The sequence below is a fragment of the Dipodomys merriami genome, unplaced genomic scaffold, assembly GCF_024711535.1.
Source record: "Dipodomys merriami isolate MVZ:Mamm:240054 unplaced genomic scaffold, mDipMer1.0.p SCAF_2, whole genome shotgun sequence".
Classification (NCBI taxonomy): Eukaryota; Metazoa; Chordata; class Mammalia; order Rodentia; family Heteromyidae; genus Dipodomys; species Dipodomys merriami.
In genome coordinates this window covers 100,980,897-101,003,022 of record NW_027203381.1, presented here as the reverse complement: position 1 = coordinate 101,003,022, position 22,126 = coordinate 100,980,897, and the positions used below count along the sequence as shown (strand labels likewise).

The 22,126-nt window shown below is 34.9% G+C and overlaps 1 protein-coding gene across 13 annotated transcripts in view; it reads left to right on the top strand.

The window, feature by feature from the left end:
* Positions 1-15,710, top strand: part of Robo2 (roundabout guidance receptor 2) — a 1,450,478-nt gene extending 1,434,768 nt beyond the window's left edge. For 5 of the 13 annotated variants that reach the window (XM_070030464.1, XM_070030463.1, XM_070030461.1 and 2 more), the window contains 3 exons: positions 6,613-6,885; positions 9,174-9,374; positions 11,210-15,710. In XM_070030464.1, the coding sequence (XP_069886565.1) occupies positions 6,613-6,885; positions 9,174-9,374; positions 11,210-11,211 (476 nt within the window). In that variant the 3' untranslated portion in view covers positions 11,212-15,710. The remainder of the gene's footprint in view (positions 1-6,612; positions 6,886-9,173; positions 9,375-11,209) is intronic. The other 8 variants (XM_070030472.1, XM_070030471.1, XM_070030474.1 and 5 more) reach the window with 3 other exon arrangements.
* The last annotated feature ends 6,416 nt before the right edge of the window (positions 15,711-22,126 follow it).

The following is a 22,126-nucleotide window of genomic DNA, read 5'->3' as shown; positions in this document are numbered from 1 at the left end:
GTTGAGATCTGAAGATCATGGTTTAAAGCCAGCCCGGGCAGGAGTGAAACTCTTATTAATCTCCAATAAACCACCAGAAAACCAGAAGTGGCTCAAGTGTTAGAGCACTAGCTTGAGCTGAAAAGCTGAGGGACAGAGTCTAGGCCCAAAGTTCAAGCCCCATGACCAACAAAAAAAAAGAAAGAAAGAAAAAGAAAAAAGAAAGAAAGAAATCTAAAACAGCGACAAAAGGGAATAAGCAAAAGGAAAAAAGGGGGAAAAAATCCAACAAACAGTACAATAAATAATCCTCTTGTTTCCATTTCAAGTATGAGTAACATACTTATCCTGAAACTTTAGTCCAAGATTATGTACATTTTTTCAATGCCTATATAAGTCCCAACTGTAAATTTCTTCTACCTTTTCAGGACAATTTTATCTCCTTTAAGCACATAAACTTCTTCCTGATTTTTCTGTTAAATGTGCAAAGGCTGATGAATATAGCCAAGCTGAATGTTAGAATCATTTAGTGTCTTGAAATATATTCAGAAGATTCTGATTTAGGTGTTTTGAGGTGAAACTCAGTTGCGGGTAATTTAGTTGATCTTGGGTGAAACTTAGTTATGGGTAACTGTAATGCATATTCCAGCTTAGGAAAGCTCTGAGTTTGTCCTGAGCCATCAGACGTAGAAGTCTAGAAGTGCAGAATAGAGTGAAGCTTACTTGGAAAAGAAGAAAATCTCTGTCTTTTCTTTCTTTTCTTTTCTTTGGTCGGCAGTTAAACATGTTTGTTCTAAAAGTTTTCAGGTTTACTGATGTTTCCTACTTACTTTGTTTCCTTTTGGAAGTGTTTTTACAGAATATGAAGGTTATGGGTTCAATTTTTCATTTTCTATAAATGAATGTCCCATGGTGAACAATTATTCTGCCCGCTATGTTTCTTCCTTAGATGTACTGAAAATTAATTGTGCACACAAGGCAATTTACAGTGTACTTTATCACTAAAAAATAGAATTGCCTTTCACTGATACAGAAATACTGATATAATAATTAACCATTATTACTGCTCTAATATAGTGACAAGAAAACAATTAGCTATGTATTTCTTTTTGTTTTTTTCCAGAAATATCTGAAAGCCATGGCTATAACACCTAAACTAACAAAATAAGGACTGTTTTATTGTAATATTTTTTGTTAGTCTTTCCCTTATGTCCACATCAAGCAAATACACCCCCTAGTTGATAGCATATTAATATGCTTCTCTTTCTAAAAATCAAATTGGACCCTAGATTTTCAAACATGCCAGCATTTAATGATTATATATTTTGTGTTATTAGTAGATGCATTATACAAGTAGTGATATGGTAAAGAAAATTCAGATCAGATTTCTTCCCAAGTGTTCGATCCACAGATATTTTAATAATGACATAAAGGCAGTTATTTTGTATAGTACTCCACAAAATATCCTCAAGAAGAGCATTTTACAGCAGTGCTATTATTCCATATTGGGATAAATTTTGTAGCATCTTCATGTAAAATAAAATGTTCTTAGGAACATTGTTACTGAGTAACATTTACCACATTAGACCACTTCACACTAATACTTTTACATTATTTTACAATAATGTTTTATGATTGTATTAATTAGGGTAATTATTGCCAGATGCTTTACCAAACAATCTCTAACCTTCAGTATCTTTGTATAATAAAACTTACTTTGTCAGGGTCATAATCTCTCAAGGTGAGGCAGCTTGATCTCTAGTAAGGATTTAAGACTCTTTAGTTGAGGATACCATGATTTTCAAGATTTTACCTTTGTGGTTTCTGAGTAATGGGAAGACAAATGATCATTGGAGGTTCTAATAGCCAGTGATCATGTACCCTCTCACTTAGCATTGGTAGAGCTCTGATTGATGCTGTTAAACTTCTGAGGCAGGAAAACAATCTGTTTCCAGGAATAAAAACGAGGAAGAGTGTACACAGGGAGAATTCACCCTCAATCTCAAAGAGCATTCGATATTCATAAATAATTAAGGAAGTATTTCTGTTTTTTCCTTTTTTTTTTTTTTTTTTTTTTTGTTAATTGTGGGGCTTGAACCCTCAGGGCCTGGATGCTATCCCTGAGCTTTTCACTCAAGGCTAGCACTCTACCACATTGAGCCACAGTTCCACTTTGGAAGTATTTTTTCTTATCCTAAGTAGGTATTGCTTCATGTAAATCTATCCATTTGTATAAAAGGTGTCAGAACTTATTATGTAGCCAATACACTGAAAAATGTTGAGCAAAAGAAGGTAGATCCCAGATTGAATGACATGGTGAATTCTATAATTCCAGCTACTTAGGAGATAGAGAAAATTGTATTTAAGCCAGCAAAAGAAAAAAGGTAGAGAGATCCCCTCTCAACAAAGAATCTTTGTATAAGGTTCAACAGTGCCACATGGTTCAGGCAGAAAAGTATTATTGGCAGAGAACAAACTGTTGGCCTACTTGAGATGGAGGTGTGCAGAGACAGAGGGGGAGGGACTCCTGTAGAGACTGATTATATAGGGAAAGGTGGGAGGTGGGACCACAGCAGATATGGAAGTGATCTCATAGCCTGAGGAACTTCTTTCTGTTGGAGGTTCAGAAAATGACCTCCGCAAATGAGGAAGCAACTTCAGAGCCTGGGACCTTTTGCTGACTCAAAGTCAGGTGATTAGGTGATTGACAGGGGATTACTGGTGTCAGGCAGGTGAATAGGAAGTGAGGAGCGGCTGTTTTCCCCGGCAAACCTAACAATCTGTAAATGCTGATGTCTTCTGAGAGTATGGAAGAGAAATATTATGATCAGAGGCCAGTTCTGATGTGGGTTTCTACATAATCCTAGGTGGAGAATAAGCTAAAGCAAAACGGACTGCGGTTGTGGATCAAGTGGTAGACCACTTACCTAGAAAGCATTCCTGAGTTTAAACCTATGGAATAAATAGAGCAATAAAACCAGACAGAGAGAGAGAGAGAGAGAGAGAGAGACAGAGACAGAGACAGAGACAGAGACAGAGACAGAGACAGAGACAGACAGAGACAGAGACAGAGAGACAGAGAGAGATAGAGACAGAGAGAGAGAGAGAGAGAGAGAGACAGAGAGAGAGAGAGAGAGAGAGAGAGAGAGAGAGAGAGAGATAGGCAGATATAGACAGATTAATTCAGGTCCTTACCCATCAGAGTTTTCTTTAGAACACCTCCTTCCATCCTGTTCTTTCTTGCCCTAGTTCATAATATTTTATTCAGAGAAAGGACTCTTCCTTAGCTATACCACATGTTAAATCTGAAATTTGAGGAAACAAGTATTAATTAACTTCTTTACTATATATATATATATATATATATATATATATATATATATATATATTTAGCACATACTATGGAAAACAAGCACAATAGAAACCAAGTAGATGATATTCTTCTGCAGCTTTTATTGTGGGAGGATAGAGATGACAATATCAAGATATATATGTAAAATAGCTACCATTGCCCTGCATTAAAAACAGACATAAAGGAAGTTGAGAAGCATATGGGTAAGGAGAATGTATGTTTAATAACGGTTTTAGGGAAAGCTTAACTAGCGAGGTAACATTTGAGAAAAGAGTAGGGTAACATTAGAAGAAAACTTATACCCAAGGAAAAACATTATAGGAAATGAGAGCAGCAAGATACATTCTCCACTTAGTTGATGAAAAGGATTTGGAATGATGTGACTGGACCAAACAGAAACAAATGAAACATGATGTCAGGCAAGCAAAAGGGGTCAGTGTTATAGGACTTTTAATCTATCTTGATGACTCTGACTTTGACAGTATTTTGAGTAGGAAACCTCTGGATGTGTATGTATGTGTGCAATAGTATGCATTTAAGACACAGGAGTGGTGTGATCTCATTTATGTTGAAAGCTCCCTCTAGCTTTTGTGTTACAATACACTAATAGGAGCAAAGGAATAAAAATAGAGATCATAGAATAGTATAAAGAATTGACAATGGTGGTTCTTATGAAGAAGGAATTAGTAGAAGCAGAAAGAAAATATGTATTCTAGAGGTGAAGCTGTCAGGGCTAATGATAGTAATGTAGGTTATTAAGCAACCTCAAGGTTATGTCATAGTTTTGGTGAACTTGTGGAATGGGATTGCTACTAACTGAGAAGAGAAACAGTAGTGGTAGGAGAAGCATATTTTACACAGAATAATCTAGGGCTTAGTTTTGATATGAGGAAAATTTGAGAGCCTTTCCAACCACCCAAATGGAACTACCCAGTAGACATTTGGCTCTACATAACCAGAGTCCACAGAAGGAAAGATCCAAGCTAGAGATGCTTGAGTTCTTTATGGCTCTATATTCTTCTCTAAAATATGTAGGATAATACTATCATGTATCTCATGGGATATGTCCCATAAGGTTAATCCTCAGTAGTAAGCTAATAAGATACTCTTTGGTGAATGGACTTGCTCAAAATGAAATCACCATGGAATTGAATAACAAATTTAATTTAAGTGAATGTATTTGATTACCTGCTTTTATTTTTTTCCACAATCATTTGTAATTCCATCTCTCTTTCCAATTTGTTTATTTCAATGTGCATGCAATGTCCTTTCCTCTTAGAAGTTAAACTCTCCAAGGATATTACTTAATTATGAAGCTGTATAAATTCAAGTCAAATTAAATAGTCATCAGAATTTAGCTGGCATAAGCAGATGCTGTTTGGGCCATTTTAGATATTAAGCTGTTCTGATGAAGACTACAAATCAATGGCAAGATATGTCAGTTTGGAAGCAAATATAATAGTTTTTCCTCACTGGTTATCTAGGTCCAATAATTCAGATAAAATAATTACTTTGCATTTATAATAATACACAGGGAAGGAAGCCAGTATCAAATATGAAGGAAATAACAAACTCATTGGATTATAAAAAAAAACAGATAATCTCCTTATGATATTAGCTCTTTATTTTGAGAGAAATGTTCTAACTTTATTCTACCAGACAGACACATGTTCTCTTCTTTTTCCCCTTGGTCGTGGGGCTTGAACTCTGCGCCCGGGTGTTGTCCCTCGGCTCTTCAGCTTATGGTGAGAGCTCTACCCCTTGAGCCATAGCACCACTTCCGGATTGATGGTGGTTTATCACAGATAAGAGTCTCATGGACTTTCCTGCCCGGGCTGGCTTTGAACTGTGATCCTCAGATCTCAGCCTCCTGAGTAGCTAGGATTATGGGATTGAGCCATGGGTGCCCAGCTCCACATTCTCTTCAATCATTAATAATTCATGATCTTAGCTGAAGACATACTTAACTATGGATGCTGCTCCAGCATTGGACAACCCTACCCCATCCTGAGAGGGCACATTCAGAAGGTCACTATTATCAGTTGCATGTTACTATCATTTTGCTCACAAGAAATTATGAAGCTTTTAAGAAAGTTCTTACAATAAGCAGCTTTGCCTTTCATTAAGGAAGCTATTTAATGCACAAAAATGTTATAATTTTCCCGTTTAATATGTAAATTGTAAATAGAATATTACTAGAAACAAGAACACAATGGTGTGGGAAATAATTGTGTATATTAATTCTATTAATGAAACAAATATATACCATATATGATAAGTAGGTCTTATAAATACATAATGTAATAGCTTTCTCTGAGGATGAATAAAGGAATTTGTAACAGCACTTTTGTGAAAAAGTATAGAGAAATTTCAAGTATTCAATGAGCTAATCCAAAATTCATTTTTGAAGAAAATGTTATTTCATAATTGTTGAATTAAAAATATAAGGTTGATGATGTAAGGAGCAAAAATGAAAAATTTAGATAATTGAACTTTTAATTTTTTTGCTTATGAGATGTTATCTGTTCCACTGCATTTCAGATTTTTCTAATACACTGCTTACTGTGTAATGCCATAATGCATATTCAATCTGCACACTGAACATTAGATATCACTTATTAAAATTACTACATTGGAAGATTATACTGTATTAGTTGTAACTCATTAGCTAACTCATGAAACGAATAGCCAAAATTGGTTGACATGGAAAATGTTAATTGTATTTATTATATATTAGCTTAACCCCTTGACTGTTTCAAAATATGCCACATACAGGGTAAAAGCAATCATTCGTTGCATATGATATGGCATGTAGCTCTTAATTTCCCAAGGGTGATATTCCTTGTGAAGATTGGCAAGAGAGCTTTGCTTCTTCCTAGGAAATTTTACTAGCACAGATGGTAGAATTTCTAGTGATCTTATTTTTTATTATAATATTTCTACTTTGAAAAGGCAACATTAAGCAGTGGATTGAATATAAACTGTAATAAGATTCCCTTTCACCTTGAAGTTCAGCCCCAGTGTGCAATTGAAAACAATTTCCATGGTTAACAGTTGAATAAGACCAGTCAATTTTATTTCAGTGATGATGAAATGAGAAGACAGTAGATAGATCAATAAACTGCATTTTAGATAACCATGACTGACTTATTTTGCACAAACTTCTTATGCATGGGGATATTTGTAAGAGGGCAAGGTTCTTCTATTTTTCAGCTTGAACTAAAATCTGTATTTTTTAAATTAAATTTTAGTTCATTCTAAATATTATTCAAAATTTTTAGATCTTCCACCTCCACCAGATCCCCCACCAGGTCAGGGTTTAAGGCAACAAATAGGCCCGAACCAGCTCACTGGTAATGTGGAAAAGTCAACAGAGAGGAAAGGAAGTTCTCTAGAGAGACAACATGCATCCAACTTAGAAGACACAAAGAGCTCACTGGATTGTCCAGCTAAAACCTCCCTAGAGTGGCAGCGACAAACCCAAGAATGGATAAACTCCACAGAACGCCAAGAAGAGACACGGAAAGCCTCACACAAACCAGGTGTTGGATCAGGTGTGTTCTACACAGTCCCAAGAAAGGGTGGGCTGTTACCATTTTTCCCCCTACCAGGTATTTTAAAAATAACATTGGTTAAGGGCATCTGAAATACATTTGCCTTAAATCATTAATTAAATTAGAATTTCTTCAACTAGGTTTACTATCACATATTTTAAGGATGATGCCATTAAAGATTGTTCCTAAAGTTAAGGTCTTTGAGCTTAAGAGACCTCCAAACTTCATCTACCATGCTCAGAAGACAATTTGAACTTTTATCTTCAGATTCTAATCATGTTTTAAGACCACTACATTCTTCTCTTGTATCATTTTAATCCCTGTCTTCAGCCAGTTTGTTGACTGAAGTAACTTGTCATGCTTGAGGGGAGCTCACTGCAGTCTAATAGATGAATTCATTAAAATTACCAGTTGCAAGCTGGGCACTGGTGGCTTACATCTGTCCTCCCAGATACTTAAGAAGCTGAGATCGGAGGAGCATTTTGAAGCCAGCCCAGGCAGAAAAGTCCATGAGACTCCTCTCTTCAGTAAATGACTCACAAAAAGCCAGAAGTGGCGCTGTGATTCAAGTGGTAAAGTGCTAGCCTTGAGTACAAAGAGGCTTCGCCGGGACAGCGCCCAGGTCCTAAGGTCAAGACCAAGGACTGGAAAAAAGAAACAATTTAAAACAATGATTAGTTGCAAGTAAATACCTAGTCACAACATCTTCAGGATAGAAAAGACTGACTTGACTCAAACTTCCTTCAAATGAGTAAATATAGTTTATAGTTAACCCTTGGGTAGAGAATGTTCTTGTTCTTGTAACAACCAAGCTTCTTAGAAATATCACATATAAATTTAACAATTTCTGCTTAAATATTATCTAGAGGTGGGGGATCTTGTTAGAGAAATGGGGTTTGGGGACTTTTCCCATTAACATTTAATAAGAATCAATGCACACATGCATAGATACATACAATTTTCAAAGCTTTTCTTAGTCATTCAGATTTAATGTTATCTAGATATACTAAATATGTCCTCTCCCCATGCTTTTTTGTTTCATCCAGAATTACATTTTGTAGTAATGTGGTATAATGTTTTGAAATATTTAATGTCTGCAGGGGCTAGAAGATGACAATTTCAATATTTGCATTTGGTAAACTATTTAGAAAAATTAAATTATGCAAGCTGTAAAAGAAAAAAATATGTCAACCCCATCATCACAGGAGAGAAACAGTCAATTCTCTTAGCTTTTAATTTTATTTTATGATCAGTTTATTGAATAATAATTTAGACCTAGGAATAAAATAGAGGGTAACTGAAGAAGGAGGTGGGATATATAACACAAAATGAAGGAAAGAAGCAAAGGAGGGAGCAAAGGAAGGGAGGAGGGAAGGAGAGAGGGAAGGAAGAAATCAGGGAATAAAAGGGAATTAAAATGAAAGAATGAAGTCTTTGAATATTATTTGTAGTATATGTCAGGAGCCATTTGTGGAGATGGCAAGGCATTATATAAATAGAACATTAGCTATATCCATTAATATGTTTATCTTAATGAAGCACATCACCTTTCAAATAGCATGTTTCCATCTTTCAAAAATTGCAAATTTGGGCTGGGAAGGTGGCTCAGTAATAGAGTGCTTGCCTTGCATGCATGAGGCTCTGGGTTTGATTCTTCCCCACCACATAAGCAGAAAAAGCCAGAAGTGGCGCTGTGGATCTAGTGGTAGAGCACTAGCCTTGAGCTGAAGAGCTGAGGGACAGCACCCAGGCCCAGAGTTCAGGACCCACAAAGGACCAAAAGAAAAAAAAAATCAGAATTTAAGAAGTTTATTTAAGTAACTAATATGTAGTCCTTTCTCTAAATTGATCATGAAAATATTGTATCATTTAAACTGAAACAAAATCATGTATGTGTGTTTTTCTATCTTAATGGGAAAATTAAATTGAAGACTCCGTGGACTCCAGAAATGGTTCTCAGATATGTTTTGGGCTAAGCAAACTATGGTTCATTGTATACAAGCTCTCTTTTATAATGAGCTTAAATATGGCAATTAATATGTTCTATACTTACCCCAACATCTCTTTTAATTAAATACCACATTAAATTTTCTTATATGAAATATTGCTTGCACATGGAAATTCTTTTCATATCCAGGTCTGATAAAACGTACTAATTTTAATGTTTCTGAAGAATGAAATAATAAAAGGGTCTGTTCTGAGCTTAATGTTTAAAGAGGTCAGTTTGTGTTTTGCCACGATGTTACAGTTTAACTTAATCCTTTATGGTTGTTTTTTTTTTCTTTTAGAGGAGGCTTTGGTGCCCTACAGCAAGCCTAGCTTCCCATCTCCAGGAGGCCACAGTTCGTCTGGAACATCTTCTTCTAAAGGTTCCACTGGACCCCGAAAACCTGAAGTGTTGAGGGGTGGCCACCAGCGCAACGCCAGCGACATTCTCGACATAGGATATATGGGCTCAAACAGTCAAGGACAGTTTACAGGTGAATTATGTAAGTGTGTTAGGTCACTTAAAGGATTATCAGAACATCACTGATTCAGAAAGGCTATTCAGTTGAATACAGTGAAATATTGTATTTCTTTGGAATAATGGAACATTTGCTCTGCTGAGGCAACAAAACAAACAGTCCTTTGTGAAAACTTGCACCTAACTTACACAACTGCTTTCTAGAATAGTCATTGACTAATACTGCCTTGCTGCTACAACTTGACTTAGGCTGCATGAATTGTTTTCATATGGGTAGCCTACATTTGTCTTAGTCTTACATTAAATATCTAGTCATTTCCTTGCTTTTGCTCTCTTTAAAGCACAGTAAAGAAACATATCACATCTGTATTTGCCTCTAGGTGGTGTTGTTTTTGATGTTTCAGTTGTGAGGTTAAATTTGTATGAATGTGTACTAGTCCTGGGGCTTGAACACAGGGCCTGGGTTAGCACTTTTTGCTCAAGGCTGGTAGTCTATCACTTAGGCCATTCCTCCACTCTGACTTTCCTTTGGTTAATTGGAGATAATAGTATCTCAGATTTGTCTGGCCTGGCTTGGATTTAACCCTGATACACAGATCTCAGCCTCCTGAGTAACTAGAATTACAGGCATGGTTTACTGGTCCCTAGCTAGGATTGAATTTTGACCTAGAACATACTAGACAAATATTGGATCAGTGAGCTGAAGCCCCTACTTTTCTTGTAGCTTTAAAGAACTCTGGCAGAAATCCCTCTTTCTCTAGTTGCTCATTTATTTTTAAAATTTGAGAGTCAACTTTGAAAAGTTGATCTTTGATTTTAGTTGCTTTCCAATATGTTGATTGCAAATCACATATTTCATATACAATCATTCCATAATGATACATCATATTAATAAATTCATTTTTGAGTTGATTCCTAACCTTGGTATTGAGTATAACATATTTTCTAAATATAGAATATTAGGTAATAAAGAAAGATGGGAAGTGTGAAACAAATCAGAATAAAGAAATTGAATCTTAGTTTAATTCCACCTGGAATATACTTATTCTCTATAATTATGGTCATGCTACAATTATGCTACATCATGGTCACTTAATATATATGGCAGCTTCTTTGTTTCCAGCTTAAGAACACTGGTGAGAGTATAGCCCCAGGTTCTAATGTTCACAACCTCTGCATTGATTAGATACTGTGAGACAGTAATCTGCTCCCTCTTTTTAAGCGGTAGAGCTAGGATTGATATCACAGACACTCGGAGCATTTTAATAGAAGACATAAAGAGAAAATATCCTTTAAATTATAGAATTCTTTATGAATCTGAATTATTAATGCCTATTACTAGCCTGGTTGGTATTAAGATTGTTGTATAATTGTTAGTTTGATTCATGTGTTTTTAGATTTTTTTTCTCTAACTTTTGTTCTGAAATATTTGTAGACTCATGAAGAACACAAGGAATAGCTCTAGTCTCTGACTTCCAATGTGCTTCTTTTTCTTTTTCTTTTTCTTTTTTTTTTTTTTATTTAGTCGTGGGGCCTGAACTCTGGGCCTGGGTGCTGTCCCTCAGCTCTTTAGCTCAAGGCTAGCGCTCTATCACTTGAGCCACAGCACCACTTCTGGCTTTTTTCTTTTTGCTTATGTGGTGCTGAGGAATCGAACCCAGGGCCTCATGCATGAAAGGCAAGTGCTCTACCACTGAGCCACCTTCCCAGCCCCAATGTGCTTCTTTTTCTTTCTCTGTCACCTTTAAGTAAAATTATGCAAAATTTATCTGATGACTTTATGTTCATTTACTATCTGACTGCTTTGAATTTGGTGAATATAAGCTCTAATTCTGATTTTTCCTATTTTATGCTTTTTAGAGTAACTGAGAGGAGACATTCAAAGCTGCTCTGAAGGACCATCAGGTCTGAACTCATGGAAGTGATGACAGTACACAGTGCAATGAACAATTTCTTTTATTTATGTACTAAGAGAACTGTAAATGCAATGTAAAGATACACAGCCACACATATCCCACAGATATTTGACTTGTGTTCTTCTCCTAAGTACACCACCCACCTTAACTCTTTCTTGTCAGGAGTATATCAAAAAGAAAGAAATGAAAACTCGCTCTCCAGGATGAAAAGGATTTCCTCTGTATATAATTTCTTTTGTGCATTGCTATGCAAGCTCACTCTTTTTAGCTCTGTTCATATTATTGTCTGTTCTTATTGGTCTCTTGTACTATATGTGAATTTATAGGCTGTGGTGCCATATATTAACTTTTAATTGTGTAACTTTTTTGTTAAAATTTTGCACTGCAATTTTATTTGGTGATAAGCACAAATCTCTACTCCTCATGACATGAAGAAAAGATTGAATGTGAAGGGAGTTTCTGTACTGTAACCTAGGTTGGATGATGCTGGTGTAACCAATCATGTTAGATGGGTTTTGGTTGGGATTTAGAATAGGAAAATGCCAAGGAATGATAGTGTCGGCAAAGTATGCTTGGAACACCAGGAAATGAGTCAAGTTGAAAACCAGAAAGATGGTTAAAAGTTGATAAAAATCAGGGGTCAAGAGAAGAAAATTTAAGTCTTTCAACTAAATATGCATTGAAATATGCAGGTAGCAAAAGATGTACTAAACTTGCTTTTAAAAAAGATATTTAAATTTTATTTAGAAGCAACTTCACCTGTCATTGTAATTGACCCATCAGACAATTACAAGCAAATGGAAATTAAGGTGTTTCACAAGAGCTGTATTTATATTACAATTTTTTAAAGAGCATTTTCTGAATTACCATAATTAATCTTTCCAACTCATTAAGTCAGAATATAACATGAAGTTCCCCCAAGGAAACAAATAAAATGAACTCTAGAGCATCTAGCAAATAGATAAAGAAGCAATTTATTATCAGGACATTCTCGAGCTGCTTTCAAATACGAACTCTATTGTAATGTCTCATTTCATCTTTCTAATACATGTGCAGTACACACTGGATGATAGAATGGCATCACACAAATTCAAACACTTTTAAAAACAATGCAGACTAAGTACAGTTCTGCATTGCCCCCTTGATTCAGAAGTGAAGTTGGTGCCACTGAATATCCAAATCATCAATGTAAAAGCAGTGCTCAGAGTATGTTCAGTTCACAGTAAGTAGATTATTAAAGACAAATAGTACTTTATGGTACATCCTCAGAAATTGGCTACCCAAATCTGTTTGACCCATCTTGACTTGAGTAAATTGAAAAGAAAAAAAAAGGAGAAAAATGCATGTTTATACACTTTTTAAATAAAACCAAATCTTGTAAGTGGACATTAATTAACAGTGTCCTGCCTCATTTGTTTTGACGACTGTAAGACGTTCCTGAAGTTCTATCATGTAGGTATGCTTAAAAGAAGCATGACGAAATGTGTGTCAACTATTGTACATGTATCATCAGCCATGTAGAAGATACCTTTCCTGAAATTTCCGTATGCCACATCTACCCATGTGCTACTTATACAACTTCAAGTTCTACTTCTTCCTGTATTTTTAAAAGTAGGTTTTCTTATTACATGTTCAGTAATTGGTATTTTGAGAAATACTCAAAGTGATAAACAGGACTAGGTTTAAAATAGGGGACCCTTTGACTAACTGTTCATATGGCTATTGGCTTAGTCAGAATGACATTGTATTGTTATAACAAATGAAAGATTTAATTCAGCGGTTTCATCCTCTTTATCTCAGGAGGCCATATCTGGACATCAAGTCTAGAATGTAAAGTTTATTATGGGCTCCAACACCTTTTCGCGCCATGTAGTTTATTTCTTTATTAAAGACTAGCACTTGGAGGCAAAGGTCTAAGCCCTTTATGAACTTCCTCCTATCAGTGACTATACATTAATGCAGTTTGATTTTACTAGGACAAAGGAACTGGGAAAACTGAAATGATTCTGCAAAACATGAATGCATAATTATTTACAAGTTGTTAGTTTTATGTTTATTTATGCAATTCCCCACTGTGCCTCCTTTGCTTTAATAATAACCCTGCTATATTCCTCAGTTACTGAATTTAGCTTAGAACTTTTTATTACATATAGCCTTGACTTTTAATAACTGACATTTATAGATAATGAATAAATTGACTTCCAAAAGGTATCGCTATGAAGATGACATATAGAATAACATGGGGCAAAACATCAGTCTTCTTCAATAAATGAAAATGAATAGTTGTGTTATGCCAATATAGACTTTGTGGTGATTCAAAATGTTCTTTTTAGTAAAAGACTATGTTACCTGTTAAATTCTGTTTTATATAAATTGATCATTCAATTTTTACAACCAGCACATTGATATGTAGACACCCCACATAGATAGCAGGCAATATTATCCTGCTTTGGCCAATAAATTTCAGAACATTGCCAAACAAAATCAAAACATTTATCAGTTTGTGTTATGGAAAGAGCTACTCATAAGTGTGTAGAATGTCAATGGAAGAACACCAACCTATATGAGTGGCACCATAGTTTACATTTTGTATATGATTAAGTGAATAATTGGACATTTTCTTATAAGTACTGCGGCGCTAACAGATTGCGCCACTGGAGCTCCTAATTGGACATTTTCTGAACTCACTCTTTTGCAACTTCTCATACAGGCAAGGAAATCTGGGGTGGAAAGAATGTAATGTCATAGAAAGTGCTATTTATAGTCATTCTAGACCCAAGCATAGCTTTATTCATATCATGCACAGTCCACTTGGGGACTCTGGGGATAATCCTATCAATGGCCCAAACTCAGGAAAGCCAGTGTATTTGGTAGAGTGAGCCTCCCTGCCTTCTTCCAATCCCTCCTATGGGATTTTTAAACCTGACAGAATAGGCATATACATATATATATATATGACTCCTTTACAGCATTTGAATCCAATTCAAGGGAGAATATAGAAGAAGAAACATGGAACATATTACATATTACACAACCAAAATGAAATAAAACCATTGCAGGTTTATTGCTTTTAATGTTAACATAGATTTACCATGTTCTTTGTCATTGTTAAAAATCTCTGGCCATTTACATATATTTTCAATGGGATTTGAGTTCAAAGTTTATGCTTTGGTGGAACACCTTCTAAATTCTATTCAGTAAATTTATGTGATTGTCCCTTGCAAATAAAACACTAACCATGCCAATGGACTTTATATTGTGAATTAGCTCCACTTAAAAGTGATCATGTGTCAGTATTAAAGATATGCAAAATCATTATATTCACCAATATTTGTTGGTTCATCGGCTGTATATGTGTTTATAGAATAACACGACAGAAATTGGTGCAAAGCAACATGTCTTTCCACATTATCTTAGAGGTGAAATTACTTTTACTTCACTTCTTCATAATGTGTACTATAAGTGAAACACCACACATTTTAAGTGACATGAAATTTAGAATTTTTAATCTCATATTCTCTAAAGCATTAATTGTGACTTTTCAATGTTGCAAGATAAGGGATTTTTTGTGGTCGTGGGTAGACTTTTTATACTTTGTTTTATAGATGAATTTTTTTAAAACAAAATTGTAGTTTGTTTAAATCACCAAACAGTGTCCAAAATCTTTAATGTGTTTCATTTGATGTTGTTAGATGAGTAAAAAAAAAAATGGCATAAAACTGGTTAATAGTATTGTCAAAAATTGTGTATTGTGTACTCACTGGGAAAATAAAATAAAATATATTCACGTTTCAAATTTGTAAAAAAAAAAGCCATTTATGTAAAACAAACTTGCTTGTAGATAAGCAGAAGATAGACTATCTTGTAACTTTAAAATTTTTAGACTGGTATTTTGGGATTACATTCATGATTTCATTTTCTAACTCAATGGTGACTGGCACGTAATTTATAGGATTGACTTAAAGCAATTCTTAAGTAATACTAATGAGCCAGGTGAGGGTGGCTCATGCTTATAATCCTAGCTACTCACTGTTTGAAGCCAGCCCATGTAGGAAAAGTCCTTCAGACTACGATGTCCAATTCACCATCAAAAAGCTGAAAGTGGAGCAGTGGCTCAAATTGTAAAGTGCTAGCCTTAATCGTAAAACTCAGAGACAGCGTTCAGGCCCTGAGTTCAAGAGCTAGGACCAGCATAAAAAGAAAAGAAACACTGCTGGGCACCAATGGCTCACACCTGTAATCCTAACCCAGGAGGCTGAGATCTGAGGATCATATTTCAAAGCCAGCCTGGGCAAAAAACATCCTCTGGAGACTCATCTCCGATTAACCAATGAAAAACAAGCAGTAGAGTTGTAGTCAAACAGGTAGAGCTAGAATTGAACTAAATAACTCGGGGACAGCGCCCAGGCTCTGAGTTCAAGCCCCATAACTAACAAATACAGCAAAAGAAAGAAAGAGAGAAGGAGGGAGGGAGGGAGCGAGGGAGGGAGGGAGAGAAGGAAGGAAGGAAGGAAGGAAGGAAGGAAGGAAGGAAGGAAGGAAGGAAGGAAGGAAGGAAAGAAGGAAGGAAGGAAGGAAAGAAGGAAGGGAAAGATAGAGATGAAAAGTCTAGTTAATATTTGAAGTTATATCCCCCACTCTATCATCACTGTTGTCAACATCTTTGCCAAACTCCACCGTAATAACTTTTAAGTATAACTAACAAATACTTTTTATCAACAGAACTACTGTTATAAATTATTGTAAAAAAAAGTCAACATGAGAATTTGAAATGGTATGTTTAATTGCTTTAGAATATCTACTAACTATGCATATTGAGAAGTCACCACAAGGTAGAAAAGACAAATATCCAATCTTATTGTATTTCATAAATATTTCATGTTTCCCCTTTTAAATTACAATTATAGGACCTGATTTTGTCCAAAACTAAAAGGCAATAGTTTTCTATGTTCTACTAAGCAATAATCATGGTGTTAAAAAAATAAAAAAGGAGAAAAGACAATTTTTTTTCTCTGAAACATCCATTTAAAATTATTTTAAATACCATGGTTCATGGATTGCATGTTTTCAATTAATTTAAATAAATAACACAAAATAAGATACCTTAAGAGTAATTATAACTAATGTTGCATTAATATAGTACAAAGGCAATATATAATATATGTGATTCAAAGACAAAATATATACTGATGTGATAAATAGTAGAGCAATTACCAAATAGCCATTTCTCCATGAAATGGATTTGCACTGTAGAAACACACATTGCAAAAGTGTAAAATTATCACAAAAGATTATTACAGTAATAAATTATGTTCTCTTAATTATTGTATATATTAACTAGAGGAAATACATAGCAATGTTTAAAATAACATTTATACAACTATAATATTTAATGTGTTTAGAATTTCATTTCTTCTCCACAGAGAAAACAGCAGGGTTTACATTAAACTTTAATTCACAACAGAAATGTGAAATAACATGATTCACTAACAGAAAATCAAGTTTAAAGAGTTCCCAGGGAAAGGCAAGTAAGCCTTCCTAGGAGGGGAAGACAATATGTTGTCTCAAAAGATCTTTTACTTTGGTGACATTAAGGCAACCATGAGTTTGGCCTTCCATCAAAAAAATTTAGTAATTTTTTTTCTGATACCACAAACGGAATATAAACAGAATATGGCTATGTGTAATGTTTATACAGAACTACATAGATGACTGCCTTTGTATCTTCTAGACAATACATTTTCCTTTTGCAGTAATCAACTTCAAAGAAAAATTAATTATACAGAGATGCATTCATCTCCATATAAGAATATATAATATATTTAAAACATTTGAGTAGATATTACAAAATATCATGTCTACATTATATGTATGTTTTCTGTAGGTATTCAGATGAATATCTTACATGTTAATCAAAGAAAGTTGCATTTACATTTCAAATACAATGACCTTGAGCTAAGATCAATGTCCATTTCAAGCCACTGTCACTGCCCTGAGATCACAACACCATAGAACCCTTTGCCTAAAAATACACTATGACAGTTTCGGCATCCAGGAAGTCAAAACATCCTTTGACAATTTTATGTCACCCTTTTTCTATCACTTGTTTTTGATAAGTCTGTTTCTTTTTAAAATTTATTCATTCTCTTTGCCAGTAAGTATTGAGACATTATTTTTAAGTGAAATATTCAGATTACTTGAAAGAGTAATAACCTTTGTCTTCAAATAGATTAATATCTTCTTTTTTCACCCAGATTTCTAGGAAATCATCTCTTTGATGAATGATTTTATGCTAATGGAAAGAATGAATAAACAAAGCTTTCAACTCTATTCCCAAACAAGAAACTATATTAGCCTCATTCACACCTAATTCTTAACTTACCTCTGCTTTCTTTTTGCAGAATAGTCTACTGGATAATAATATATGTATTTTAACATTAAAGAAATAAAGGAATAGAACCTCCATTGTTGACTATCTACAAAAATTTCTTAGAGTACATGACTCTATTGCAAATTTGTTCAACTAGTTTTACCGAAGTAGTAGAGCACATTTTAAAGAATATTTTCCCAAGAACAGTTACAACTAGTCTGCATTAGTGGCCCCTAACGATGTTGATTGAAAGCAGTCATTTACTGTGAATTGTTAAAACAAATTTTGAATTAGGACAACTCTTGGGTATTCTGAAAGGATGATGGAAAAAACTCATTACATTTAAAAAGTTAATTGTCATTAGAGATCTGCTATTTGGCATCAGGAAAGTAACATCAAGATCTTTACTGTGTCTTTCTGCAATTATTTTACATATTCACAACTTCTTAAACTATGGAAATAATTAATTTCCTGTCACCATTTCTGTTCTACCTCCCACAAAAGGATAATTATATTTTAAAACCACTGTCTGATTACTACCAGACTGCCAAATGGAACTTTTCTAATAAGAATGAAAAACAGAAAATTTAGGATGAGGAGGCTTATCTCAGCAAACATATATATAGGTAAGTCTCAGTGGGCTTCGAAATACTGTTAAGCAGTAATGACAAAATTTCAAATCCTCAGAACTTGATAAATAGAAAATAAATTGGGTATTTTTCCATGAATTTCACTAGCAATGAGTACAAAGATGTCAGTATTATAATACGATAAATTAAATGGATTGGAGGACACAGGATTTATATGCAATTCATTAATTTTAAGCCTAATAAATTGACAGAGTCAAAATTTTTTAAATCATAGGAGAGTTGAGAATAATTTGAGGATAATTACTAATGGTTCTCCTAGCAAAAAGATGGAACAAGCAAATGAAAGCAGCCTGGAAAATATGGTGCACACGAAAAGTGAGTCTTCAATAAACAGGATTGATTTATTTTTAATAAATGTTCAAATGCTTATTTAGCAAGTAACTACCCACCAAAAATTAAATACCTATTTTATCAATGTCAGTGAGGTTACATTACTAACAGAAACTCTCATATACATGGTAAATGCCAAAATCAGTTAATTTCCATTAAATTAATGTAAATATTATTTAATATTCAAATTGGAGGGCTCGGAAGATGGCTCAGTGGTAGAGCGCTTGCCTTGCATGCCTGAGGCCCTGGGTTCGATTCCTCAGCACCACATAAGCAAAAAGATAAAAAAGCCAGAAGTGGCTCTGTGGCTCAAGTGGTAGAGCGCTCTCGCCTTGAGCTGAATAGCTGAGGGACAGCGCCCAGGCCCAGAGTTCAGGCCCCACGACCGGACCAAAAAAAAAAAAATTCAAATTGGACTGTAAATATAATTCAATAGTTCAATGGTAGAACACTTGATGAAGGGCTGGGAAGGTGGCTCAGTGGTAGAGCGCTTGCCTTGCCTGCCTGGGTTCGATTCCTCAGCACCACATAAGAAAAAAGAAAAAAGCGGGAAGTGGTGCTGTGGCTCAAGTGGTAGAGCGCTAGCCTTGAGCTGAAGAGCTGAGGGACAGCACCCAGGCCCAGAGTTCAGGCCCCACAACCAGAACATCCCCCCAAACAAACAAACAAAAAAAGAACAGTTGATTAGCCTGGGAGAGGTGATGGTTTGCTCATCCCTCCAACATAGAAAAAAATTTTAATTTTAATTACAGATTTATTTAGGGAAATTCAATTATAAAGACAGTTTTGATTCATTCTGATGATGTTACAAATTAAAAGGTCATAATATAATAAACAATATATTTTAAAATATGGACATCTACACACACACACATACAAAAAAATAGGTTACTTTTGAATAATAATCTAATTTAGGTTCTCATGGGGAAGACAAAAGGACACCTCACAAAATCTATTCATAAAAGAAGTCATCAGAGCTTGAACAATGGCCACTAAATCTCTCCTGTACAAATTGTATGTGTGTTTTCACATACACACGTGTATACAAACATCTCGTATTTTCATACACATGTACATGTACACACAAAGAAAGTGAGACTTTGTTAGTTGAGATGGCAAATTTTTTATTTACTTTATATTCTATTCACTCGTTTTCAATTTATTTGGTGGTAATGCGGTTAACAATGAGCGCCGTCTTCTACCAAGGCAATCCCTCTATTTCTTGAGGTACAACCCCGTCTCCTTTTGCTATAACTACTTTTTTATTTGCATTTATTTTTTATTTTTATTTTTTGACAGTCCTGGAGCTTGAATTCAGAGCCTAAGCACTGTACCCGAGCTTCTTTTCCAGCACCATTTCCAGCTTTTTCTGTTTATGTGGTGCTAAGGAATGGAACCCAGGGCTTTGTGCATGCTAGGCAGGCACTCTACCATGAAGCCATATGTTGGAATGAACAATATAGTTGAAGTAGAAAACAAATAAAAACCATGTAAGACAGAAAATGTTGCCAAACAAATGATTGGGAGTCATCAGGTGAGAGGAGTTGATGGCATATGGTCAGATGAGACTTCAGGGAGAAATAAAAGTGGACTTGACTTTAGATGGAAAAAAGTGATAGAAGATAAGCAATGTGGAAGGAAGAAGCAAAAACATGCGTTAATAAAGGGCTTAGGTATTTAAGCCAACATTTGAATTTGGTGCAATCTATTAAGACAAATATACATTTTGCTTCAGTGGAGGTAGGAAGTTAGTCATCCAACTCAGATTATAGGAGTGAAGCATACATCCCAGATGGAACATCACTGTAGGGAATCTCTTTCTCCCAGCAAAAGATTTAATGTGGACTTCAGTGCAAAAGCATCATCAGATACCACTACATAATAAATACAAAGTAAATGTAGAATCATTAATGATAAATGAAATGTCAATGGCACCAAATATTTCACAGAACAAAAAAAGGTGAATAAAGCAGGAAGATATAGTGGGAAAAAACGTAAGTGAGATCAAAAGAGGTTGACTATGTGGTGGAATTCATAAAGATCTAAAGGACTATACATGGAGAGTCTGGTGTGTCCAAGTAACATGTTTCTTTCTCCAGTCTCAGGAAGAAAGGACATTTCATCCTCAAAGAAGATTAGTGCTTTGGAAATAAGAAGAGTTGATTCTTAAAGAGTCAAAATAGAGAGAGGTATGAAAGTCTCAATTTGTAAACTAAATAAATAACCTCATTATAATGGAGCGTGAAAAATTCCCATTTAGAAAGTGTGTAGTTTCATGTAAACAACAACAGGAAATACCAGACAAAAGCAGAATGAGACCAATTAGGATAAACACATTGCTAAATTGGTCAGCGTGACTTTCTACACATGTGCTGTGGATTGTAACTGTTCCAACACAGACCCCAGGGCTCAAATAGGAACTTGGTCAGGGAAAATTCAGAACAATACACAATGATGATGAGTCTGGCAACAATAACTTGCCTAAGGACCAATCTCACAAAAAGAGTATAAACAAATACAGCTATATCCTAGAAAAAGTAAATGAATAAAAACAGAGCTAATGATGTGAATAAAACTTAGTAGAGAAAAATGGAATTGATAGCAAACTTGGTGTTCCCTCCCTCTTATCCTGCTTTCCCCCAGGACCTTAATGAGTTGTTAATTATTTTTTATTAAAGACTAATAACAACAGAAATGCTCAGGAACATGAGAAATAATTAGGGTATAAGACTAAGTATAGCTAATTATGAAATGGCAAAATATAATTAATTATCCATTCCCTGAAAATGTCTCTTCTAAACAGACTCCACAGTTACAAAATGCAGAAGAATTTTAATTTTGTAATATGCCTACACATTCATCTACACGCACATATAAGATGCATACAAAGCTATTTCCAGACAATTAAATTTGCTATGAGATTTAGGAGCAATATTAACTCATGAACACAGTTTTAGTGATTAGCTCTCTAGGCATAACCTATACCTGCTTGACATTTTATTTGGTATCTTTCTTTAGTGACAGCTTGTCAGCAGATTCCAAGTTTTCTGTTTTTTAAATTTGATGCTATTAGAAATAGTTTTCTTTCAAAGACATTTATGTTTATTTTCAACCACTTGATGGTTTTTTTTAGTACATTTTAAAAACATTTTATTGCTGGGTGCTGGTGGCTCATGCCTTAATTCTAGTTACTCAGAAGGCTGAGATCTGAGGATCATGGTTCAAAGCCAGCCTGGGCAGAAAAGTCCATGAGACTCTTATCTCCAGTTAACCACCAGGAAATTGGAAGTGGTACTGTGGCTCAAGTGGTAGAGTGCTCACCTTGAGGTGAAGAGCTGAGGAACAGTGCCCAGGCTGAGTTCAAGCCCCATGACTGACCAAAAACAACAACAACAACAACAAATTATTGTAAAAGTGATCTACAGAGGGAATACAGTTACATAAGTAAGGTAATGAGTACATTTCCTTTTGAATAGTGTCACCCCCTTCCTCATTCTCTCCATTTTTTTCC